The sequence below is a fragment of the Zonotrichia albicollis genome, chromosome 38 (genome assembly GCF_047830755.1).
Source record: "Zonotrichia albicollis isolate bZonAlb1 chromosome 38, bZonAlb1.hap1, whole genome shotgun sequence".
NCBI classification, from domain to species: Eukaryota; Metazoa; Chordata; class Aves; order Passeriformes; family Passerellidae; genus Zonotrichia; species Zonotrichia albicollis.
Window position 1 is genome coordinate 1,424,765 of NC_133856.1, and position 25,731 is coordinate 1,450,495.

Genomic DNA, 25,731 nt, shown 5'->3' on the forward strand with positions numbered 1-25,731 from the left:
CTGTGTCATTTTGGGGTGATTTCAGGGGGATTTGGGGTCAGTGAGGGCACACCTGGGGCACCCCTGGGCACCCCTGGGCACCCCTGGGCACACCTGGGCATGGACAGATCACACCTGGGCACACCTGGGCACACCTGGGCACACCTGGGCACACAGGTAACCCCGTATTTCAAATTCTCACCTTGCCACACCCTGGAGCCTTCACAGACCCCAAAATCTCCGTTCTTTAACCCATTCCCTGCCTGTTCCCAGCACACCTGGGCACACCTGGGCACACCTGGGCATGGACAGATCACACCTGGGCACACCTGGGCACACCTGGGCACACAGGTAACCCCGTATCTCACCTTCCCACACCCGGGCACCTCCACGCCGTCCACGGGCCGCGGGATCTCGATGGATTTAACCCTTTCCCTGCCTGTTCTGGGCACACCTGGGCACACCTGGGCACACAGGTGACCCCGTATCTCCCATCTCTCACCTTCCCACACCTGGGCACCTCCACTCCATCCACGGGCCGCGGGATCTCGATGGATCTCGATGGATTTAACCCTTTCCCTGCCCGTTCCATCACACCTGGGCACACCTGGGCACACAGGTAACCCCATATCTCTGAATTCTCACCTTGCCACACCCGGGCACCTCGACTCCATCCACGGGCCGCGGGATCTCGATGGATCTCGATGGATTTAACCCTTTCCCTGCCCATTCCCAGCACACCTGGGCACACAGGTAACCCCGTATCTCCATTCTCTCACCTTGCCACACCCGGGCACCTCCACTCCATCCACGGGCCGCAGGGATCTCGATGGATTTAACCCTTTCCTATCCCCCCAGTACCCGTTCCCAGCCCATTCCCAGCACACCTGGGCACACCTGGGCACACAGATGACCCTGTATCTCCAAATTCTCACCTTCCCACAGCCGGGCACCTCCACGCCGTCCACGGGCTGGGGATCTTGATGGATCTCGATGGATTTAACCCTTTCCTCTCCCCCCAGTACCTGTTCCAGCCCATTCCCAGCACACCTGGGCACACAGGTGAGCTGATATCTCTGAATTCTCACCTTGCCACACCCTGGCACCTCCACTCCATCCACAGGCCGGGGATCTCAATGGATTTAACCCTTTCCTATCCCCCCAGTACCTGTTTCCAGCACACCTGGGCACACCTGGGCACACAGGTAACCCCGTATCTCCATTCTCTCACCTTGCCACACCCTGGCACCTCCACGCCATCCACGGGCCGCGGGATCTCGATGGATTTGACGGTCCCGTACTTCCCGCACTCGTCCCGCACGTCCTCGACGATCTCCTCGTACTCCTCGTCGTCCAGCAGCTCCTCGGGCAGCACCATGTTGAGCAGGCACAGCACCTCGGTGGGGTGCCCGCCCATCTGCACCTGCGAGCTCATCAGCCCCGGCACCTGCAGCGTCACCGGCGTCTGGTTGATGGTGCTCTGAAATGGGAAATTGGAGTGTTGGAAATGTGGGAAAAAATAGAGAAATATTGGGGAAAAAATAGAGAAATATTGGGGGAAATATTGGGGAAAAATTGGGGAAAAAATAGAGAAATATTGGGGGAAAATGGGGGAAAAATTGGGGAAAAATTGGGGAAAAAATAGAAAAATATGGGGAAAAATAGAGAAATATTGGGGGAAAATTGGGGAAAAATTGGGGGAAAAATAGAGAAACGTTGGGGGAAAATTGGGGAAAAATTGGGGAAAAAATAGAGAAATATTGGGGAAAAATGGGGGAAAAAATAGAGAAATATTGGGGGAAAATTGGGGAAAAAATAGAGAAATGTTGGGGGAAATTGGGGAAATATTGGGGGGAATCTGGGGAAAATGGGGCTCATCAGCCCCAGCACCTGCAGCGTCACCGGCGTCTGGTTGATGGTGCTCTGGAACGGGGAAAACAGGGAAATTGGAGTGTTGGAAATTTGGGAAAAATAGAGAAATATTGGGGGAAAATTGGGGAAAAATTGGGGAAAAAATAGAGAAATATTGGGGAAAAATAGAGAAATATTGGGGAAAAATTGGGGAAAAAATAGAGAAATATCGGGGGAAAAATAGAGAAAATATTGGGGAAAAATTGGGGAAATATTGGGAGAAATATTGGGGAAAATGGGGCTCATCAGCCCCGGCACCTGCAGCGTCACCGGCGTCTGGTTGATGGTGCTCTGGAACGGGGCAAAAACAGGGAAATTGGGGAAGTTAGAGTGTTGGAAATGTGGGGGAAAATGGGAAAATATTGGGGAAAAAATAGAGAAATATTGGGGGAAAATGGGGGAAAAAATAGAGAAATATTGGAGGAAAATTGGAGAAAAAATAGAGAAATATTGGGGAAATATTGGGGAAAAAATAGAGAAATATTGGGGAAAAATAGAGAAATATTGGGGGAAAATTGGGGAAAAAATAGAGAAATATTGGGGAAAATGGGGCTCATCAGCCCCGGCACCTGCAGCGTCACCGGCGTCTGGTTGATGGTGCTCTGAAAATGGGCAAAAAACGGGGAAATTGGGGAAATTGGAGTGTTGGAAATTGGGGAAAGAATAGAGAAATATTGGGGGAAAATCGGGGAAATGTTGGGGGGAATTTGGGGAAAATGGGGAAAAATGGGGGGAAAAATAGAGAAATATTGGGGGAAAATAGGGAAATACTGGGGGAAAAAATAGAAATATTGGGGAAAAAATGGGGGAAAAAACAGGAAATATTGGGGAAAAATTGGGGAAATAAAAGGGAAATATTGGAGGGAAATTGGGTAAAAATGGGGAAAAATGGGAAAAATTGGGGAAAAAAAGAGAAATTTTGGGGAAAAAGGGAATAATGGGGAAAAATTGGGGGGAAATGGGGAATATAGGGGAAAAATTGGGGGAAAATGGGAAAAAATCGGGGAAAATTGGGAAATATTGGGAAGAAAATTGGGAAATATTGGGGGGAAAAAAGGGAAATAAAGGGGGAAAAATTGGGGGGGATGGGGAATATAGGGGAAAAATTGGAATATTAGGGGGAAAAAATGGAAATATTGGGGGAAAATTGGGGGGAATGAGGGGTAAAAATGGGAAAAAAAGAGAAATAATGGGGAAAAAAAGGGAAATACTGGGGAAAAAAAAGGGAAATATTGGGGAAAAAAAAGGGAAATATTGGGGAAAAATTGGGGGAAAATTGGGAAAAAATCGGGGAAAAATTGGGGAAAATGGGAAATATTGGGGAAGAAAATGGAAAACATTGGGGAAAAATTGGGGGAAAATGGGAAAAAATTGGGGAAAAATTGGAGAATATTGGAGAAAATTTGGGGAAAAATGGGAAATATTGGGGAAGAAAAATGGGAAATATTGGGGAAAATTGGGGGGGAACGGGGAGTATAGGGGAAAAATGGGAAAAATTGGAAATATTAGGGGGAAAAAAAGGGAAATATTGGGGGGAAAATTGGGGGGAAATGAGGGGTAAAAAAGGAGAAATATTGGGGAAAATTGGGGGGAAAAATGGGAAATACTGGGGGGAAAAAAGGGGAAAAATTGGGGAAAATTGGGGGAAAAAATGGAAATACTGGGGAAAAAAAAGAGAAATATTGGGGAAAAATTGGGGAAAAATTGGGGAAAAATTGGGGGAAAATTGGGGGCAAAGAAGGGCAAATCCTGGCACTACTGGAATTTGGGGGAGGGGTCTCACTCACCAGCGTGGCGTTCTTGGCCCCCACGCTCGCCCTCTGCACCAGCAGCTTCTTGTCCCCGAGCTGCATCCCATTGAGCCCCGCGATGGCCTGGGGGGAAACGGCTCAGAGACCCCTCCCCAAATGGGGGGGGGGCTGGGGAACCCCCTCCCAAATCTGGGGGGGGCTGGGGAACCCCCTCCCCAAATCTGGGGGGGCTGGGGAACCCCCTCCCCAAATCTGGGGGGGGGGCTGGGGAACCCCCTCCCCAAATTGGGGGGGCTGCGACCCTGGGGGACCCCCCCAGGGCTGGGTTTGGGGGGAAATTCGGGGATTTTGGGGCATTTCTGGGGGATTTTGGGTGATTTTAGGGGGGGATTTGGGGTTCCAAAAAAATTTGGGGAGGGTCAGGGGGGGTTTGGGGACCCCCTCCCCAAATTTGGGGGGGCTGCGACCCTGGGGACCCCACCAAGGGTGGGTTTGGGGGGAAATTCGGGGATTTTGGGGCATTTCTGGGGGGGATTTTGGGGTATTTTTGGGGTTCCAAAATGATTTGGGGAGGGTTGGGGGGGCTTTGGGGACCCCCTCCCCAAATCTGGGGGGGCTGCGACCCCGGGGGACCCCCCCAGGGCTGGGTTTGGGGGGAAATTCTGGGATTTTGGGGCATTTTTGGGGGGATTTGGGGTTCCAAAAAAATTTGGGGAGGGTCAGGGGGGGTTTGGGACCCCCTCCCCAAATCTGGGGGGGCTGCGACCCTGGGGGACCCCAGCAGGGCTGGGTTCGGGGGGAAATTCTGGATTTTGGGGCATTTTTGGGGGGGGATTTGGGGCATTTTTGGGGGGATTTGGGGTTCCAAAAAGACCTGGGGGTATCAGGGACCCCTCCCCAAATCTGGGGGGGTCTGCAACCCCCAGGAGTGGGTTTGGGGCAGAAATGGGGGGAAATTCTGGGATTTTGGGGGATTTTGGGTGATTTTAGGGGGGAGTTTGGGGTTCCAAAAAGATTTGAGGGGCTCAAGGACCCCCCTCCCCAAATTTCGGAGGGTTTTGGGGACCCCCTCCCAAATCTGGGGGGGCTGCGACCGCCAGGAGAGGATTGGGGCTGATTTTGGGCAGTTTTAGGGCAGTTTTAGGGCAGTTTTTGGGGGAGATTTCGGGGCAGTTTTTTGGCCATTTTTGGGCAGATTTTGGGTGGTTTTGTGTGGATTTGGGGAGGATTTTTTGGGTGGATTTTGGGCAGTTTTTGGGGCAGATTTCGGGGCAGTTTTTTGGCCATTTTTGGGCAGATTTTGGGTGGTTTTTGTGTGGATTTGGGGAGGATGTTTTGGGTGGATTTTGGGCAGATTTTGGGCAGATTTTGGGCAGTTTTTGGGGCAGATTTCGGGGCAGTTTTTGGCCATTTTTGGGCAGGTTTTGGGTGGTTTTGGGTACCTGGTCCAGTGACGTTGATGTCCATGTCCTCGCTCATTTTGGGCCGTTTTGGGCGGTTTTGGGCCATTTTTGTGCAGTATTTGCAAAGGTTTGGGGCGGACTTTGAGCAGTTTTTGGGGCAGATTTGGGGCAGTTTCTGGGCAGTTTTTTGGCCATTTTTGGGCCATTTTTAAGCAGTTTTTGGGCAGTTTTGGGGCAGTTTTTGGGCAGTGTTTGAGCAGATTTTGGGCAGTTTTGGGGCAGGTTTTGAGCAGTTTTTGGGGCAGATTTGGAGCAGTTTCTGGGCAGTTTTTTGGCCATTTTTGGACCATTTTTGAGCAGTTTTTGGGGCACTTTTTGAGCAGATTTTGGGCCATTTTTGAGCAGTTTTTTGGCCATTTTTGAGCAGTTTTTTGAGCAGTTTTTGAGCAGTTTTTGAGCAGATTTTGGGCCATTTCTGGGCAGATTTTGGCAGATTTGGGGCAGTTTTGGTACCTGGTCAGTGACGTTGATGTCCACGTACTCGCAGAAGGCGCAGCCCTTGCTCAGCCGGGGCAGATTTGGGCCATTTTTGAGCAGATTTTTGGGCCATTTTTGAGCAGATTTTTGGGCAGTTTTTGGGCCATTTTTAAGCAGTTTTTTGGGCCATTTTTGAGCAGTTTTTTGAGCAGATTTTGAGCAGTTTTTGGACAGTTTTTCAGCACATTTTGGGCAGTTTTGGTACCTGGTCAGTGACGTTGATGTCCACGTACTCGCAGAAGGCGCAGCCCTTGCTCAGCCCCGGGGCAGATTTGGGCCATTTTTTCGGCCATTTTTAAGCAGTTTTTTGGGCAGTTTTTGGGCCATTTTTGAGCAGATTTTTGAGTAAATTTTGGGCCATTTTTGGGCACATTTTGGGCAGTTTTGGTACCTGGTCAGTGACGTTGATGTCCACGTACTCGCAGAAGGCGTAGCCCTTGCTCAGCCCTGGGGCAGATTTGGGGCATTTTTTGGGCCATTTTTTGGGCCATTTTCGGGCCATTTTTAAGCCGTCTTTAAGCAGTTTTTTGGGCCATTTTTGAGCAGTTTTTTGGGCAGTTTTTGGGCCATTTTTGAGCAGATTTTGGGCCATTTTTGGTCAGTTTTGGTACCTGATCAGTGACGTTGATGTCCACGTACTCGCAGAAGGCGCAGCCCTTGCTCAGCCCCGGGGCAGATTTGGGCCATTTTTTCGGCCATTTTTAAGCAGTTTTTTGGGCAGTTTTTGGGCCATTTTTAAGCAGATTTTTGGCCAGTTTTTGGGCATATTTTGAGCTATTTCAGGTGTGTTTCATTACCTGGTCAGTGACGTTGATGTCCACGTACTCGCAGAAGGCGCAGCCCTTGCTCAGCCCCGGGGCAGATTTTGGCCATTTTTGAGCAGGTTTTTGGGCCATTTTGAGCAGTTTTTTGGGCAGTTTTTGGGCCATTTTTGAGCAGTTTTTTGAGCAGATTTTGGGCCATTTTTGAGCAGATTTTTGGGCCATTTTGAGCAAATTTTGGGTGTATTTTGGTACCTGATCAGTGACGTTGATGTCCACGTACTCGCAGAAGGCGCAGCCCTTGCTCAGCCCCAGGGCAGTTTTTTGGCCATTTTTGAGCAGATTTTTGGGCAGTTTTTGAGCAGTTTTTTGGGCAGTTTTTGGGCCATTTTTGAGCAGATTTTTGGGCAGATTTTGGGCAGTTTTTCAGCAGTTTTTGGGTGTATTTAGTACCTGGTCAGTGACGTTGATGTCCACGTACTCGCAGAAGGCGTAGCCCTTGCTCAGCCCCGGGGCAGATGTTTCTGGGCCATTTTTGGGCCATTTTTAAGCAGTTTTTTTGGCAGTTTTTGGGCAGGTTTTGGGCAGTTTTTGAGCAGTTTCTGGGCCATTTTTGGGCAGATTTTGGGCAGTTTTGGTACCTGGTCAGTGACGTTGATGTCCACGCACTCGCAGAAGGCGCAGCCCTTGCTCAGCCCCGGGGCAGATGTTTCTGGGCCATTTTTTGGGCCAATTTTTAAGCAGATTTTTGGGCCATTTTTGGGCAGTTTTTTGGGCCATTTTTGAGCAGATTTTTGGGCAGATTTTGGGCAGATTTTGGGCAGTTTCAGGTGTATTTCATTACCTGGGTCAGTGACGTTGATGTCCACGTACTCGCAGAAGGCGTAGCCCTTGCTCAGCCCCGGGGCAGATTTGGGGCATTTTTTTGGGCCATTTGTTGGGCCATTTTTGAGCAGTTTTTTGGGCAGTTTTGGGCCATTTTTAAGCCCGTTTTTTGGCAGTTTTTGGGCCATTTTTGAGCAGATTTTTGGGCAGTTTTTGGGCAGATTTTGGGCAGTTTTGGTACCTGGTCAGTGACGTTGATGTCCACGTACTCGCAGAACGCGTAGCCCTTGCTCAGCCCGGTCGCGCTGTCCTTGACCAGGTTGAAAGCCTTGAGGGGCCCGAAGGACGTCAGCAGCTCCTTCACCTGCGGATTTTGGGGATTTTGGGTCATTTTGGGGCGAATTTGGGCCTTTTTGGGGCTGGGAACACCCCCGGGAGCTGGGGAACACCCCGGGGGTCCCAATGGATCCGGGCCCGTTCCCGGGATTTCAGCTCCGTTTGGGGAATTTTGGGGGATTTTTGGGGATTTTGGGGTCTCCTCCTCTCATTTACAGGATGGGAATTTTGGGGGATTTTTTGGGGAATTTTGGGGGGATTTTTGGGGATTTTGGGGTCTCCTCCCCTCGTTTACAGGATGGGAATTTTGGGGCCATTTGGAAGATTTTGGGGTCTCCTCCCCAGATTTAAAGGATGGAACTTTTGGGGGGATTTTTTGGGGGATTTCTGGGGGATTTTTGGGAATTTTTGGGGGGATTTTTGGGGGATTTTCGGGGGGATTTTTGGGGAATTTGGGTTTCCTCCGCAATTAAAAATATGGGAATTTTTGAGGAATTTTGAAGATTTTGGGGTCTCCTCCCACGATTTAAAGGATGGAATTTTTGGGAGGATTTTTGGGGAATTTGGGGTTTCCCCCACAATTAAAAGAATGGAATTTTTGAGCAATTTTGACGATTTTGGGATCTCCTCCCCCGATTTAATGGATGCAATTTTTGGGGGGATTTTGGGGAATTTGGGGTTTCCCCCACAATTAAAAGGATGGGAATTTTTGAGGAATTTGAGATTTTGGGGTCTCCTCTCCAGATTTATGGGATGGAATTTTTGGGCGGATTTTTGGGGGAATTTGGGGTTTCCCCCACAATCAAAAGGACGGGAATTTTTGAGGAATTTTTAAGATTTTGGGATCTCCTCCCCCGATGTAAAGGATGGAATTTTTGGGGGGGATTTTTGGGGATTTTGGGGTCTCCTTCCCTCATTTACAGGATGGGAAATTTTGGGGCCGTTTGAAAGATTTTGGGGTCTCCTCCCAGATTTAAAGGATGGAATTTTTGCGGGGATTTTTTGGGGAGATTTTTGGGGAATTTGGGGTTTCCCCCACAATTAAAAGGATGGAAATTTTTGAGGAATTTTGACGATTTTGGGGTCTCCTCCCCAGATTTATGGGATGGGATTTTTGGGGGGATTTTTTGGGGAATTTGAGGTCTCCTCCCCTCATTTACAGGATGGGAATTTTGGGGCCATTTGGAAGATTTTGGGATCTCCTCCCCCCGATTTAAAGGACGGAATTTTTGGGGGGATTTTTGGGGGGATTTTTGGGGAATTTTGGGGTTTCCCCCACAATTAAAAGGACAGGAATTTTTGGGGAATTTTGACGATTTTGGGATCTCCTCCCCCGATTTAAAGTATGGAATTTTGCGGGATTTTTTAGGGAATTTTTGGGGGGATTTTTTGGGGAATTTGGGGTTTCCCCCACAATTAAAAGGACAGGAATTTTTGAGGAATTTTGAAGATTTTGGGGTCTCCTCCCCCGATTTAAAGGACGGAATTTTTGGGGGGATTTTTGGGGGGATTTTTGGGGAATTTGGGGTTTGTCCCACAATTAAAAGGATGGGAATTTTTGAGGAATTTTGACGATTTTGGGGTTTCCCTCCCCAGATTTATGGGATGGGATTTTTGGGGGATTTTTGGGGGGATTTTTGGGGATCTTGGGGTCTCCTCCTCTCGTTTACAGGATGGGAATTTTGTGGGGCCATTTGGAAGATTTTGGGGTCTCTTCCCCGATTTAAAGGATGGAATTTTTGGGGGGATTTTTTGGGGGATTTTGGGGGGATTTTTGGGGGATTTTTGGGGAGATTTTTGGGGGATTTTTGGGGAATTTGGGGTTTCCCCCACAATCAAAAGAACGGGAATTTTTGACGAATTTTGAAGATTTTGGGGTCTCCTCCCCAAATTTAAAGGATGGGATTTTTGGGGGGATTTTTGGGTGGATTTTTGGGGAATTTGGGGTCTCCTCCCCTCATTTACAGGATGGGAATTTTGGGGCCATTTGGAAGATTTTGGGATCTGCTCCCAGATTTAAAGGATGGAATTTTTGGGGGGATTTTTGGGGAATTTGGGGTTTCCCCCACAATTAAAAGAATGGGAATTTTTGAGGAATTTTGACGATTTGGGGTCTCCTCCCCCGATTTAAAGGATGGAATTTTTGCAGGGAATTTTTGGGAGGACTTTTGGGGAATTTGGGGTTTCCCCCCCAATTAAAAGAACGGGAATTTTTGAGGAATTTTGAAGATTTTGGGGTCTCCTCCCCAGATTTATGGGATGGAATTTTCGGGGGGATTTTTGGGGAATTTGAGGTCTCCCCCACAATTAAAAGGATGGGAATTTTTGAGGAATTTGGAAGATTTTGGGGTCCCCTTCCCCAATTTAAAGGATGGAATTTTTGAGGGAATTCTTGGGGGATTTTTGGGGAATTTGGGGTTTCCCCCACAATTAAAAGAACGGGAATTTTTGAGGAATTTTGAAGATTTTGGGGTCTCCTCCCCAGATTTATGGGATGAGATTTTTGGGGAATTTGAAGGATTTTGGGGTCTCCTCCCCAATTTACAGGATGGGATTTTTGGGGGGGATTTTGGGGTCTCCTCCCCCAGATTTATGGGATGGGATTTTTGGGGGATTTTTTGGGGAATTTGAGGTCTCCTCCCCAATTTACAGGATGGGATTTTTGGGGGATTTTTGGGGGGATTTTGGGGTCTCCTCCCCCAGATTTATGGGATGGGATTTTTGGGGGATTTTGGAAGATTTTGGGGTCTCTTCCCCCAATTTTTGAAATGGGGTTTTTGGGGAATTTGGGGTTTTTTTCACAGTTTAAAGAATGGGGCTTTTTGGGGGAATTTAAGGGAATTTTGGGAATTTGGGGGCTTCTCCCCAATTTAAAGGATGAGATTTTTTGGAGGATTTTTTGGGGATTTTTGGGGAATTTGGGAGCTCCTCCACAAATTAAAAGGATGGGATTTTTGGGGGGATTTTTGAGAATTTTGGGGTCTCTTCCCCCAATTTTGGAAAGGGGATTTTTGGGGGATTTGGGGTCTCCTCCCCAGTTTAAGGGATGGGATTTTTTGGGGAATTTGAAGGATTTTGGAGACTCCTCCCCAGATTTATGGGATGGGATTTTTTGGGGGGATTTTTGGGGGATTTGGGGTCTCCTCCCCAGTTTAAGGGATGGGATTTTTTGGGGGATTTTGGGGAATTTTTGGTGGATTTTGGGGCTCCCCCCTCACCTGGTCGTCGTTCAGGTAATTGGGGAGGCCCCCAATGAAAAGTTTGTGGGCGGAGTCCGGGACCACCGTGGACACCACACCTGGAAAAGGCCAAAAAAACCCAAAATTCACACCTGGAACCCCAAAATTCACACCTGGAACATCAAAATTCACACCTGGAAACCCAAAATTCACACCTGGAAACCCAAAATTCCACCTGGAAACCCAAAATTCACACCTGGAAACCCAAAATTCACCCCTGGAAACCCAAAATTCACACCTGGAAAAGGCCAAAAAAACCCAAAATTCACACCTGGAACCCAAAATTCACACCTGGAACCCGAAATTTACACCTGGAACCCCAAATGCACACCGGGAAACCCAAAATTCACACATGGAACCCAAAATTCACACCTGGAAACCCAAAATTCACACCTGGAAACCCAAAATTCACACCTGAAAACCCCAAAATTCACACCTGGAAACCCAAAATTTACACCTGGAAACCCAAAATTCACACCTGGAACCCCAAAATTCACACCTGGAAAACCGAAATTCACACCTGGAACCCCAAAATTCACACCTGGAAACCCAAAATTTATATCTGGAACCTGAAAATTCACACCTGGAACCCCAAAATTCACACCTGGAAACCCAAAATTCACACCTGGAACCCAAAATTCACACCTGGAAACCCAAAATTCCACCTGGAAACCCAAAATGCACACCTGGAAAAGGCCAAAAAACCCCAAAAATCCCACCTGGAACCCCAAAATTCACCCCAAAACTTGGGAGCTTCCCTGATTTTTGGGGAATTTTTCAGAGATTTTTGGGGCGGTTTTTGGGGGGATATTTGGGAAATTTTGGGTGGATTTTTGAGGGGATTTTTGGGGCTGTCCCAGGGTGATTTTTGGGGTGATTTCAGGGGATTTTGGGGTGATTTCAGGGATATTTTTGGGGTGATTTCGGGGATATTTTTGCAGTGATCTCAGCAATATTTTTGGGCTGATTTCAGGCTGATTTTGGGGTGATTTCAGAGTGATTTTTGGGCTGATTTTTGGGACATTTTTGCAGTGATTTTGGGCTGATTTCAGGGATATTTTCAGGGTAATTTTGGGGTGATTTCAGGGGATTTTGGGTGATTTACCGGGCACATAGACCGAGGGGTTCTCGGACATCCCAGGCAGGGGCTGGGGCTGATTTTGGGCTGATTTCAGGGTGATTTTTGGGGTGATTTCAGGGATATTTTTGGGCTGATTTCAGGGATATTTTTGCAGCGATTTTTGGGGTAATTTGGGGTGATTTTGGTTGATTTACCGGGCACACAGACCGAGGGGTTCTCGGACATCCCAGGCAGGGGCTGGGGCTGATTTTGGGCTGATTTCAGGGATATCTTTGGGGCTATTTTAGGGGTATTTTTGCAGTGATTTTGGGGTGATTTCAGGGGATTTTGGGGCTCTCACCGGGCACACAGACCGAGGGGTTCTCGGACATCCCAGGCAGGGGTTGGGGCTGATTTTGGGCTGATTTCAGGGATATTTCTGGGGTTATTTTAGGGGTATTTTTGCAGTGATTTCAGGGATATTTTTGGGGTGATTTCAGGGATATTTTTGGGGTAATTTGGGGTGATTTTGGTTGATTTACCGGGCACATAGACCGAGGGGTTCTCGGACATCCCAGGCAGGGGTTGGGGCTGATTTTGGGCTGATTTCAGGGATATCTTTGGGGCTATTTTAGGGGTATTTTTGCAGTGATTTTGGGGTGATTTCGGGGATATCTTTGGGCTGATTTCAGGGATATTTTTGGGGTTATTTTAGGGGTATTTTTGCAGTGATTTTGGGGTGATTTCAGGGATATTTTTGGAGTAATTTGGGGTGATTTTGGTTGATTTACCGGGCACGTAGACCGAAGGATTCTCAGACATCCCCGGCAGTGGTTGGGGCTGATTTTGGGGTGATTTCAGGGTGATTTTTGGGGTGATTTCGGGGATATTTTTGCAGTAATTTTGGGGTGATTTTGGGGATATTTTCAGGGTAATTTTGGGGTAATTTCAGGGGATTTTGGTTGATTTACCGGGCACATAGACCGAAGGATTCTCAGACATCCCGGGCAGGGGCTGGGGCTGATTTTGGGGTGATTTCAGGGATATTTTTGGGGCTATTTTAGGGGTATTTTTACAGTGATTTTGGGGATATTTTTGGGGTAATTTGGGGTGATTTTGGGGCTCTCACCGGGCACATAGACCGAAGGATTCTCAGACATCCCGGGCAGGGGTTGGTAATCGTGGGGCCGCCGGATCTTGAGCGACTGCCCCTGGAAGATGATGCCGTCGAACGCCATGGCCTGCGTGGTCTCGTCCACCGAGCGGAACTGGGGCCAAAAACCGCAAAAACGGGTCAGGAACGGGGGAAATGCACAAAAACTGGGGAAAAAACGCACAAAAACGGGGCAGGAACGGGGGGAAAACCACAAAAACGGGGCAGGAATGGGGAAAATGTACAAAAACGGGTCAGGAATGGGGGAAAAATGCACAAAAACGAGGAAAAACCACAAAAAGGGGGCAGGAATGGGGGAAAAATGCACAAAAACGGGTCAGGAATGGGGAAAATGTACAAAAATGGGTCAGGAACGGGGGGAAATAGCACAAAAATGGGTCAGGAATGGGGGGAAAAATGCACAAAAATGAGGAAAATGCACAAAAACGGGTCAGGAATGGGGAAAAATGCACAAAAATGGGTCAGGAATGGGGAAAAATGCACAAAAATGGGTCAGGAATGGGGAAAAAATGCACAAAAACGGGTCAGGAATGGGGAAAACGCACAAAAACGGGTCAGGAACGGGGGAAACGCACAAAAATGGGTCAGGAATGGGGGAAAATGCACAAAAATGAGGAAAACGCACAAAAATGGGTCAGAGATGGGGGAAAATGCACAAAAACGAGGAAAATGCACAAAAACGGGTCAGGAATGGGGGGAAAACGCAAAAAAATGGGTCAGGAATGGGGGGAAATGCACAAAAATGAGGAAAATGCACAAAAACGGGTCAGGAATGGGCAAAAAACACACAAAAACGGGGCAGGAACGGACAAAAAACACACAAAAACGAGGAAAATGCACAAAAATGGGGCAGGAATGGGGAAATAGCACAAAAACGGGGCAGGAATGGGGAAATAGCACAAAAATGGGGCAGGAACGGGGGAAAAATGCACAAAAACGAGGAAAATGCACAAAAACGGGTCAGGAACGGGCAAAAAACGCACAAAAATGGGTCAGGAATGGGGGAAAACGCACAAAAATGGGTCAGGAATGGGGCAGGAAACAAAAACTGCATGTGGGAAAACAAAAATGGGGCTGGAAACCCAAAAATGGGTCAGGAATGGGGCAGGAGACCAAAAATGAGGCTGGGAACCCAAAAATGGGGCAGGAAAACACAAAAATGGGGCAGGAAAACACAAAAATGGGGCAGGAATGGGGCAGGAAACCAAAAATGGGGCAGGAGACCAAAAATGGGGCAGAAACTCAAAAATGGCGCTGGGAACCCAAAAATGGGGCAGGAAAACCCAAAAACGGGTCAGGAATGGGGCAGGAGACCAAAAATGAGGCTGGGAACCCAAAAATGGGGCAGGAAAACACAAAAATGGGTCTGAAATGGGGCAGGAAAACACAAAAATGGGGCAGGAAAACACAAAATTGGGTCTGAAATGGGGCAGGAAACCAAAAATGGGGCAGGAACCCAAAAATGGGGCAGGAACCCAAAAATGGGGCAGGAAAACACAAAAATGGGTCTAAAATGGGGCAGGAGACCAAAAATGGGGCAGGAAAACACAAAATTGGGTCTGAAATGGGGCTGGGAACCCAAAAATGGGTCAGAAACGGGGAAAAAGCACAAAAAACGGGTCAGGAATGGGGGAAAAACACACAAAAATGGGTCTGAAATGGGGCAGGAGACCAAAAATGGGGCAGGACCCCAAAAATGGGGCAGGAACCCAAAAATGGGGCAGGAAAACACAAAATTGGGGCAGGAAAACACAAAATTGGGGCAGGAAACCCAAAAATGGGGCAGGAAAACACAAAAATGGGTCTGAAATGGGGCAGGAGACCAAAAATGGGGCAGGAAAACACAAAATTGGGGCAGGAAAACTCAAAATTGGGGCAGGAAAACACAAAAATGGGGCAGGAAAACACAAAATTGGGGCAGGAATGGGGCAGGAGACCAAAAATGGGGCAGGAAAACACAAAAATGGGTCAGGAATGGGGCTGGGAACCCAAAAATGGGTCAGAAACGGGGAAAAAGCACAAAAACGGGTCAGGAATGGGGCAGGAAAACCCTCCCAGATTGCACCAAATCCCCTCAAATTCCCCCCAAATTCCCCCCAAATTCCCCCCAAAACCCCCGATTTTCCCAAATTCCCCGGAACTGGCCCCAAAAGACCTCGAGGAAGGCGAAGTTCTTGTCCTGGTTGATCTGCACGGCCAGCACGGGGTTCCCGGGGGCCTGGGTCAGCCCCCCCAGGCGCATCTGGGCGTTGAAGAAATCCATCATCGCTTCCTGGGGTGAAAAACGGCGATTTTGGGTCAGAAACGGGAAATTCCGGGAGAAAATGGGATTTTGGGTCAGAAACAGAAAATTTGGGATGAAAAAAATACCAGGTTTGGGTCAGAAACGGAGAAATTTGGGGGTTTGGGGAGGGAAAATGGGAATTTTTGGAGTCAGAAACGGGGAATTCGGGGAGAGAAAATGGGATTTTGGGTCAGAAATGGGGAATTTGGGATGAAAAAACCACCAGGTTTGGGTCAGAAATGGGGAAATTTGGGGGTTTGGGGAGGGAAAATGGGAATTTTTGAAGTCAGAAACGGGGAATTCGGGATGAAAAAACCACCAGGTTTGGGTCAGAAACGGGGAAATTCGGGGAGAGAAAATGGGATTTTGGGGTCAGAAACGGGGAATTCAGAGAGGAAATGGGATTTTGGGTCAGAAACGGGGAATTCGGGGAGAGAAATGGGATTTTGGGTCAGAAACGGGGAATTCGGGGAGAGAAATGGGATTTTGGGGTCAGAAATGGGGAATTTGGGATGAAAAAACCACCAGGTTTGGGTCAGAAATGGGGAAATTTGGGGGTTTGGGGAGGGAAAATGGGAATTTTTGGAGTCAGAAACGGGGAATTCGGGGAGAGAAAATGGGATTTTGGGTCAGAAACGGGAAATTCGGGGAGAGAAAATGGGATTTTGGGTCAGAAACGGGGAATTCAGAGAGAAAATGGGATTTTGGGTCAGAAACAGAAAATTTGGGATGAAAAAACCACCAGGTTTGGGTCAGAAATGGGGAATTCGGGGAGAAAAATGGGATTTTGGGTCAGAAACGGGGAAATTCCGGGAGAAAATGGGATTTGGGGTCAGAAACGGGGAATTTGGGATGAAAAAAACACCAGGTTTGGGTCAGAAACGGGGAATTCGGGGAGAGAAAAATGGGATTTTGGGTCAGAAACGGGGAATTCGGGGAGAGAAAATGGGATTTTGGGTCAGAAATGGGGAATTCGGGGAGAGAAATGGGATTTTGGGTCAGAAACGGGGAATTTGGGGAGAGAAATGGGATTTTGGGTCAGAAATGGGGAATTCAGAGAGAAAATGGGATTTTGGGTCAGAAATGGGGAATTCGGGATGAAAAAACCACCAGGTTTGGGTGAGAAACGGGGAATTCGGGGAGAGAAATGGGATTTTGGGTCAGAAATGGGGAAATTCGGGGGTTTGGGGAGGGAAAAGGGGAATTTTTGGAGTCAGAATCGGGGAAATTCGGGGAGGTTGGGGAGCGAAGAAATTTTGGATCAAAAACAGGAAATAAACCCCAAAATCCCCATAAATAACCCCAAATTTCCCTGTGGAACCTCGGTGATGCCAAAGGGGATGTTGCCCACGTAGAGGCGCCCCCAAACCCCAGAAATAGCCCCAAAATCCCCAGAATTGACCCCAAATCACCTCAGTGATGCCGAAGGGGATGTTGCCCACGTAGAGGCGCCCCCAAACCCCAAAATCCCCATAAATCACCCCAAATCACCTCGGTTATCCCGAAGGGGATGTTGCCCACGTAGAGGTGCCCCAAAATCCCCAGAATTCACCCCAAATTTCCCTGTGGTACCTCAGTAATGCCGAAGGGGATGTTGCCCACGTAGAGGCGCCCCCAAACCCCATAAATCACCCCAAATAAACCCCAAAATCCCCAGAATTCACCCCAAATTTCCCTATGGTACCTCAGTGATGCCGAAGGGGATGTTGCCCACATAGAGGCGCCCCCAAACCCCCAAAATCCCCAGAATTCACCCCAAATTTCGCCATGGTACCTCAGTGATGCCGAAGGGGATGTTGCCCACGTAGAGGCGCCCCAAAATCCCCATAAATAACCCCAAAATCACCTCAGTAATCCCGAAGGGGATGCTGCCCACGTAGAGGCGCCCCAAACCCCAGAAATCACCCCAAACAAACCCCAAAATCCCCAGAATTGACCCCAAATCACCTCAGTAATGCCGAAGGGGATGTTGCCCACGTAGAGGCGCCCCCAAACCCCAAAATCCCCAGAATTCACCCCAAATCACCTCGGTAATCCCGAATGGGAGGTTGCCCACGTAGAGGCGCCCCAAACCCCATAAATAACCCCAAAATCCCCAGAATTGACCCCAAATTTTGCCATGGTACCTTGGTTATCCCGAAGGGGATGTTGCCCACGTAGAGGCGCCCCCAAACGCCATCAATAACCCCAAAATCCCCAGAATTCACCCCAAAATCCCCATAAATCACCCCAAATCACCTCAGTAATCCCGAATGGGATGTTGCCCACGTAGAGGCGCCCCAAACCCCAAAATCCCCAGAATTCACCCCAAAATCCCCATAAATCACCCCAAATCACCTCAGTAATCCCAAAAGGGATGTTGCCCACGTAGAGGCACCCCAAAGCCCCAAAATCCCCATAAATCACCCCAAATCACCCCAAATCACCTCGGTTATCCCAAAGGGGATGTTGCCCACGTAGAGGCGCCCCAAACCCCTGAATAAACCCCAAAATCCCTATAAATCACCCCAAATTTCGCCCTGGTACCTCAGTGATCCCAAAGGGGATGTTGCCCACGTAGAGGCGCCCCAAAGCCCCAAAAAGCCCAGAATTCACCCCAAAATCACCTCAGTGATCCCAAAGGGGATGTTGCCCACGTAGAGGCGCCCCCAAAAAGCCCAGAATTCACCCCAAATCACCTCAGTGATGCCAAAGGGGATGTTGCCCACGTAGAGGCGCCCCCAAACCCCATAAATAACCCCAAAATCCCCATAAATAACCCCAAAATCACCTCGGTTATCCCGAATGGGATGTTGCCCACGTAGAGGCGCCGCCAAACCCCATAAATCACCCCAAATAAACCCCAAAACCCCCAGAATTGACCCCAAATCACCTCAGTAATCCCGAAGGGGATGTTGCCCACGTAGAGGCGCCGCGCCTGCCGCGTCATCTGGCTGCCGACCACGGGCACCGGCGTGGGGGTGACGGCCAGGCCGTCGGGGGTCATGGTGGGCAGCAGGGCCGTGGCCGGGATCTGACCCGCGGCTGAAAGGGTTAAACAGGGGGTTATGGGGGTCCTGAGGGGGTCTGGGGTCTCTGGGATGGGTTATGGGGCTGTTTGGGGGGGATTTGGGGGGTCATTGGGGGTCATGGTGGGCAGCAGGGCCGTGGCCGGGATCTGACCCGCGGCTGCAAGGGGGAAATGGGGGTCATTGAAGGGGTTATTGAGGGGGTCTGGGGGTCCTGAGGGGGTCTGGGGTCTCTGGGATGGGTTACTGGGGGGGTCATTGGGGGTCATGGTGGGCAGCAGGGCCGTGGCCGGGATCTGACCCGCGGCTGAAAGGGTTAAACAGGGGGTTATGGGGGTCCTGAGGGGGTCTGGGGTCCCTGGGATGGGTTATTGGGGAGTTATGGGGCTGTTTAAGGGGGATTTGGGGGGTCATTGGGGGTCATGGTGGGCAGCAGGGCCGTGGCCGGGATCTGACCCGCGGCTAAAAGGGGGAAATGGGAGGTTATGGGGGTTTATGGGGGTCCTGAGGGGGTTATGGGGGTCCTGAGGGGGTCTGGGGTCTCTGGGATGGGGTATTGGGGGGTTATGGGGGGTTATGGGGGGTCATGGTGGGCAGCAGGGCCGTGGCCGGGATCTGACCCGCGGCTGAAAGGGGGGATAAACACGGATTTATGGGGTGTTATGGGGGGTTATGGGGGTCCTGAGGGGGTCTGGGGTCCCTGGGATGGGTTATTGGGGGTCATTGGGGGGTCATTGGGGGTCATGGTGGGCAGCAGGGCCGTGGCCGGGATCTGACCCGCCGCTGAAAGGGTTAAACAGGGGGTTATGGGGGTCCTGAAGGGGTCTGGGGTCTCTGGGATGGGTTATTGGGGGTCATTGGGGGGTTATTGGGGGTCATGGTGGGCAGCAGGGCCGTGGCCGGGATGTGACCCGCGGCTGAAAGGGTTAAACAGGGATTTATGGGGGTCTGGGGTCCCTGGGATGGGTTATTATGGGGTTATGGGGCTGTTTGGGGGTTATTTGGGGGTTATGGGGGTTTATGGGGGTCCTCAGGGGGTCTGGGGTCCCTGGGATGGGTTATTGGGGGTCATTGGGGGGTCATTGGGGGGTTATGGGGGGTTATGGGGGTCCTGAGGGGGTCTGGGGTCCCTGGGATGGGTCACTGGGGGGTCACTGGGGGGGTTATGGGGGTTTATGGGGGTCCTGAGGGGGTCTGGGGTCTCTGGGATGGGTTATTGGGGGTCATTGGGGGGTCATTGGGGGGTTATGGGTGGTTATTGGGGGGTCATTGGGGGGTTATGGGTACCGGGGCAGGGGTCCCTGCCAGCCCATTGGGGGTCATGGTGGGCAATAGACCCACGGCTGGGATCTGACCCGCGGCTAAAAGGGGGAAATGGGGATTTATGGGGGTCCTGAGGGGGTCTGGGGGGGTCCTGAGGGGGTCTGGGGTCTCTGGGAGGGGTTATGGGGGGTGTTTGGGGTCCCTGGGATGGGTCATTGGGTGGTCCTGAGGGGATTTGGGGGGTCCTGGGGGGCATTTGGGGCTGTTTGGGGTCCCTGGGAGGGCTTATGGGGGGTGTTTGGGTGGGTCTGGGGGCTCCTGAGGGGTCTTTGAGGTGATTTGGGGGAGTTCTGAGGGGGTTTGGGGTCTCTGAGAGGGGTTATGGGGGTGTTTGGGGGGGATTTGGGGAGCCCTGATGGGGCTTTGAGGGGATTTTGGGGGGTCTGGGGTCTCTAGGCGAGATTGTGGGGGGTCCCTGGTGGGGTCTGGGTGAATTTGGGGAGGGGTCTCTCACCCTGCATGGCCTTGTGCTTGAGGCTGGGGGGGGTCTGGGGGGTCCCTGTGGGGTTTGGGGGGGATTTGGGGGGTCCCTGTGGGTCTGGGGGGGATTTGGGGGTTCCCTGTGGGTCTGGGGGCTCCCAAGGGCCCCGGGTGAATTTGGGGAGGGGTCTCTCACCCTGCATGGCCTTGTACTGCATGGGGGTGATGTGCTCGAAGCCGGGGGGGATTTGGGGGGTCCCTGTGGGGTTTGGGGGGTCCCTGTGGGTCTGGGGGGGATTTGGGGGGTCCCTGTTGAATTTGGGGAGGGGTCTCTCACCCTGCATGGCCTTGTACTGCATGGGGGTGATGTGCTCGAAGCCGGGGGGGATTTGGGGGGTCCCAGGTGAATTTGGGGAGGGGTCTCTCACCCTGCATGGCCTTGTACTGCATGGGGGTGATGTGCTCGAAGCCGGGGGGGATTTGGGGGTCCCTGTTGAATTTGGGGAGGGGTCTCTCACCCTGCATGGCCTTGTACTGCATGGGGGTGATGTGCTCGAAGCCGGGGGGGGGCACATCCCAATATTTCCGGATTTTCTTCTTTTTCTCGTGCCGGGGGGAGCGGCTGGGGAGGGGCAGGGGGGGGAATTTGGGGAGGGGGCTGCAGAAACCAGCCCCCAAAATACCCCAAAACACCCCAAAAAAATCACCCAAAAATACCCCAAAAAAATCACCCAAAAATACCCCAAAAAAATCACCCAAAATACCCCAAAATACCCCCAAAAAATCACCCAAATATACCCCAAAAAAATCACCCAAATCACCTCAAAATACCCCAAAAAAATCACCCAAATCACCCCAAAAACACCCCAAAAAAATCACCCAAAATACCCCAAAAAAATCACCCAAATCACACAAAAACACCCCAAAAAAATCACCCAAATCACGCAAAAATACCCAAAAAAAATCATCCAAAACACCCCAAAAAAATCACCCAAATCACCCCAAAATACCCCAAAAAATCACCCAAATCACCTCAAAAAATCATCCAAATCATCCAAATCACCCCAAAATACCCCCAAAAAAATCACCCAAACCACCCCAAAAATACCCCAAAAAAATCATCCAAATCACCCAAAAATACCCCAAAAAATCACCCAAATCACCCCAAAAACACTCTAAAAAATCACCCAAATCACCCCAAAAAACCCCTGAAAAAACCAAAAAAACCCCACAAAAAAACCAAAAAAAAAAACCCACAAAAAAAAACCAAAAAAAAAAAATCCCCAAAAAACCCCAAAATCCCCAAAATCTCCCCAAAATCCCCAAATCCCCCCCAAATCCCCCTGTTCTCACCTCAGGGGTCCCGAGAGGCTCAGGGGTGACCTGTGGGGGGGAGGGGGTTTAGAGGGGGTGGCACCCCCGAAATGTCCCCAAAGTGTCCCCAAAATGTCCCCAAAATGTCCCCAAAATGTCCCCAAAGTGTCCCCAACGTGTCCCCAAAATGTCCCTGAGGTCCTCAAGATGTCCCCAAAGTGTCCCCAAGGTAACCCCAATATCCTCCAAGTGTCCCCAAAGTGTCCCCAGTGTGTCCCCAATGTCCCCCCAATGTCCCCAAGGTGTCCCCAATGTCCCCAATGTGTCCCCAATGCCCCAGATGTGTCACACTGTCCCAGGTGCATCCCAGGTGTGTCCCCGATGTCCCCAGTGTGTCCCCAGTGTGTCCCCAAGGTGTCCCCAGTGTGTCCCTAATGTATCCCCAATGTCCCCCAGGCTGTTCCAGGTGTGTCCCCAAAGTGCCAAGGTGTGTCCCCAATGTGTCCCCAATGTCCCAGGTGTGTCCCACTGTCCCCAAGGTGTCCGAGGTGTGTCCCCAATGCCCCAGGTGTATCACACTGTCCCCAGGTGTCCCTCAGGTGTCCCCCAGGTGTGTCCCCAATGTCCCCAATGTCCCAGGTGTGTCCCCAAGGTGTGACCGTACCTGCTGGTCACAGTTTCTCCTCCTGGGAGTGGCTGCTGCCATTGCCCCAATGTGTCCCCAGTGTCCCCAATGTGTCCCCAACGTCCTCAAGGTGTCCCCAATGTCCCAGGTGTGTCCCCAAGGTGTCACCGTACCTGCTGGTCGCGGTTCCTCCTCTCCCGGGAGTGGCTGCTGCCATTGCCCCAGTGTGTCCCCAGTGTGTCCCCAATGTCCCCCAGGTGTATCCCACTGTCCCAGGTGTGTCCCAGGTGTATCCCACTGTCCCCATGTCCCCCAGGTGTCCCCCAGGTGTGTCCCAGGTGTGTCCCAGGTGTGTCACACTGTCCCCAATGTACCTGCGGCGCCGTCGGTCCCTGCTCACACTCCTCTGGTCGCGGTTCCTCCTCTCCCGGGAGCGGCTGCTGCCATTGCCCCGGGCTGTCCCCAATGTGTCCCCAATGTGTACCCAATGTGTCCCAGGTGTGTCCCAGGTGTGTCCCCAATGTCCCCCCGTACCTGCGGCGCCGTCGGTCCCTGCTGACGCTCCGTTGGTCGCGGTTCCTCCTCTCCCGGGAGCGGCTGCGCCGTTTGCGGTCGCGGCTGCGGGAGCGGCTGTGGGAGCGCTTGCGGTGCCGGTTCTCCTTGTCACGCTCTGGGAACGGGCAAAGAAAGGGTTAAAAAATTTATAAAAAATTGAAAAATAACTCTTAAAACACCCCAAGAATTTTTAAAAGGGAAAAAAAAAAAAAAAAACCTAAAAAAAAAAAGAAAAGAAGGCCCAAAAGCAGAGTCCTGGAATAATCCCGGACCACTCGGTTCTCCTTGTCACGCTCTGGGAAACGGGAAAGAAAAGGGTTAAAAAATTATTAAAAATCGAGAAATAACTTTAAAAATACCCCAAAAATTTTAAAAGGAAAAAAAAAAACTAAAAAAAACAATTAAAAAAAATAAAAGAAGATCCAGAGTCCTGAAACAACCCCAGACCGCTCGGTGCTCCTTGTCACGCTCTGGGAAACAGGAAAGAAAAGGGTTAAAAAATTATTAAAAAATCGAAGAATAACTTTAAAAATCCCCCAAAAATTAAAAAAAAAAAAACCTAAAAATAAAAAAAAATTTAAAAAAATAAAAGAAGCCCCAGAGTCCTGAAACAACCCCAGACCGCTCGGTTCTCCTTGTCACGCTCTGGGAAACGGGCAGAAAAAAAGGTTAAAAAATTATAAAAAATCGAGAAATTACTTTAAAAATACCCCAAAAAATTTTAAAAGGAAAAAAAAATACAAAACCTAAAAAAATAACAATAAAAAAAAATAAAAGAAGCCCCAGAGTCCTGAAACAACCCCAGAACGCTCGGTTCTCCTTGTCACGCTCTGGAAACGGGCAAAAAAAAAGGGTTAAAAAATTTTTAAAAATCGAGAAATTACTTTAAAAATACCCCAAAAAAATTTAAAAGAAAAAAAAAAAAACTAAAAAAAAAAAATTAAAAAAATAAAAGAAGCCCCAGAGTCCTGAAACAACCCCAGACCGCTCGGTTCTCCTTGTCACGCTCTGGAAACAGGCAAAAAAGGGTTAAAAAATTATTAAAAAATCGAAAAATAACTTTAAAAATACCCCAAAAAATTTTAAAAGGAAAAAAAAAAAAACTAAAAAAAAAACAATAAAAAAAATAAAAGAAGATCCAGAGTCCTGAAACAACCCCAGACCGCTCGGTTCTCCTTGTCATGCTCTGGAAATGGGCAAAAAAAAGGGTTAAAAAATTGTTAAAAAATTGAAAAATAATTTTAAAAACACCCCAAGAATTTTTAAAAGGAAAAAAAAAAAACAAAAAAAAAAAAACAAAAGAAGGCCCAAAAGCAGAGTACTGAAATAATCCCGGACCACTCGGTTCTCGTCACGCTCTGGAAATGGCCAAAAAAGGGTTAAAAAAATCTAAAAAAATCGAAAAATAACTTTAAAAATACCTTAGAAATTTTTAAAAGGGGGAAAAAAACCCTAAAAAAACTAAAAAAAAAAAAAATATAAAGAAAATAAGCCCCAAAAGAAGAGTCCTGAAATAACCCCAGACCGCTCAGTTCTCCTTGTCACGCTCTGGGAAAGGGCTCAAAAAATAAAACAAAAATAAAAAACATACAAAAAAAAAACAGCAAAAAGAATTGCCATAAAATGAAAAAAAATTTTGAAAAGATACAATAACTAAATAAAATTTTAAAAGAAGCAAAAACCCTAAAATGAGCCCCAAAGTAACCCCAAACCGCCCAGTTCTCCATGTCGTGCTCTGGCAAATAGGGAAAAGTGGGCTTAAAAACCAAAAAAAACCAAATAAATCAAAAAAAACCCCAAAAAACAGAGTCCTAAAATAACCCCAAGTTCCCCCAAATTAACCCCAAATTCCCCCAAAAAAAACACCGAATTCCCCCCTAAACAACCCCGGAACCTCCCCCAAAATCTCTCCAAAATTACCCCAAATTCTCGCCAAGATTACCCCAAATACCCCCCAAAATAACCCCGAACTGCCCCAGAATTGCCCCAAATCAAACCCAAAACTGGGGGGATCCATTTGGGGGGGGGGTTCAAAAATGTGGGGACCCCAAATTGAGGAGGGGTAACGAAGTGGGACCCCAAAACTGAGGAAGGGGTCAAAAATGGAGAGAACCTCAAAATTTAAGGGGGGACTCCAAATTGGGGGAACCCCGAAATTTGGGAGGACCCCGAATTGAGAGGAATTAAAAATTGGGGGGACCCCAAATTGAGGAAACCCCAAATTGAGGGGGGGGCTCCAAACTGGGGAACCCCAAACTGAGGGGGGGCTCTAAAACCGCCAAAATCTGAGGAACCCCCAAATTGAGGGGGAGACCAAAATGGAGGAAATCGCAAATTGAGGAGGGGGCCCCCAACTGGGGGTCCCCAAAATTAAGCGGCGGCCAAAACCCCCAAAACTGGGGAAACCCCAAAATTGAGAAGAGACTCAAAAAGGCGGGAGCACAAATTGAGGAGGGGGCTCCGATGTGGGGGAACCCCGAATTGAGGGGGGGCCCGAAGTGGAACCCCCCCCCCCAAGCACGCGGCGGGGGAGGGGCGGGGGGCGTGGCCTGTCCCTGAGGGCAGCGCCCCCTCCCCCCCCCCCCCATCCCCTCACGCCGGGGTCGCCCCGTGAGGCGCGGAGGGGGGGGGGGGCGGGGCCGGTACCTTGCTTGTTCTCGTTCAGCTGCCGCTCGAACTCGTCGAAGTCGGACATGGCGGCGCTGGCCGAGCCCTGGCCGAGCCCTCGCGGTGCCTCGGGGCCGCTCCCGGTGCCGCCTCCCGCTCCTCTCCCGGGCCGCGCTCAGGCCGCGGCGGCTCCGTCCGCGCTCGGCTGCGCTCGGCCACTTCCGGCCGCGCTCGGCCACTTCCGGCGCCGCTCGGGCCGCGCTCGGCACTTTCCGTCGCAGCTTCGGGGCCTTTCCGTCACCGCTCGGGTTTTTCCGATGGTGCTCGCTGATTTCCGGCACTGCTCGGGTATTTCCGCCGATTTCCGCCTCCGTTCGGCGTTTTCCGGCCGCGCTCGGCGCTTTCCGTTTCCGGTCGCCGTCCGCCGCCGTTCCGATTCTCTCCCGTTCCCGTTCGCCGCTTCCCGATTCTCTCCCGTTCCCGGCACTTTCCGCCGCTTTCCGTCACTTTTCGCCCCTTCCCGTCCCTGCTCAGACCCCCTCAGCTCTCCTACGTCACTTCCACGGGGGGCCGCTCAACTTCCGGCGGCCGTCCCCCGGTAAAACCAGGCCCTCCGGTT

General features: G+C 50.0%; 1 protein-coding gene across 2 annotated transcripts; it reads right to left on the reverse strand.

Moving 5' to 3' along the window:
* Nucleotides 1–1,117: 1,117 nt before the first annotated feature.
* On the reverse strand, nt 1,118–25,731 carry U2AF2 (U2 small nuclear RNA auxiliary factor 2). 2 transcript variants are annotated; one of them, XM_074531658.1, is made up of 12 exons: nt 25,152–25,731; nt 22,518–22,620; nt 22,325–22,357; nt 21,365–21,394; nt 20,530–20,633; nt 18,133–18,284; nt 15,132–15,248; nt 12,932–13,070; nt 10,722–10,801; nt 7,409–7,531; nt 3,678–3,764; nt 1,118–1,459 (listed from the first exon to the last, which is right to left on the reverse strand). In XM_074531658.1, exons 1-12 carry the CDS (start codon nt 25,198–25,200, stop codon nt 1,133–1,135), a joined length of 1,344 nt encoding a protein of 447 aa, XP_074387759.1. In that variant the 5' UTR covers nt 25,201–25,731; the 3' UTR covers nt 1,118–1,132. The 2 variants fall into 2 exon arrangements, with proteins under 2 accessions (XP_074387759.1, XP_074387758.1); XM_074531657.1 differs by lacking the exon at nt 22,325–22,357 and having other exon boundaries at nt 22,485–22,620; nt 25,152–25,729.

Bases quoted from the DNA above. Each gene is read 5' to 3' on its own strand.
- U2AF2 (XM_074531658.1), bottom strand. From the start codon at position 25,200: ATGTCCGACTTCGACGAGTTCGAGCGGCAGCTGAACGAGAACAAGCAA. The intron at 21,395-22,324 runs GTACATTGGGGA...TCCCCCCCACAG, and splicing joins AGGGACCGACGGCGCCGCAG to GTCACCCCTGAGCCTCTCGG. The intron at 7,532-10,721 runs GTGAGGGGGGAG...CAAAATCCGCAG, and splicing joins ATTACCTGAACGACGACCAG to GTGAAGGAGCTGCTGACGTC.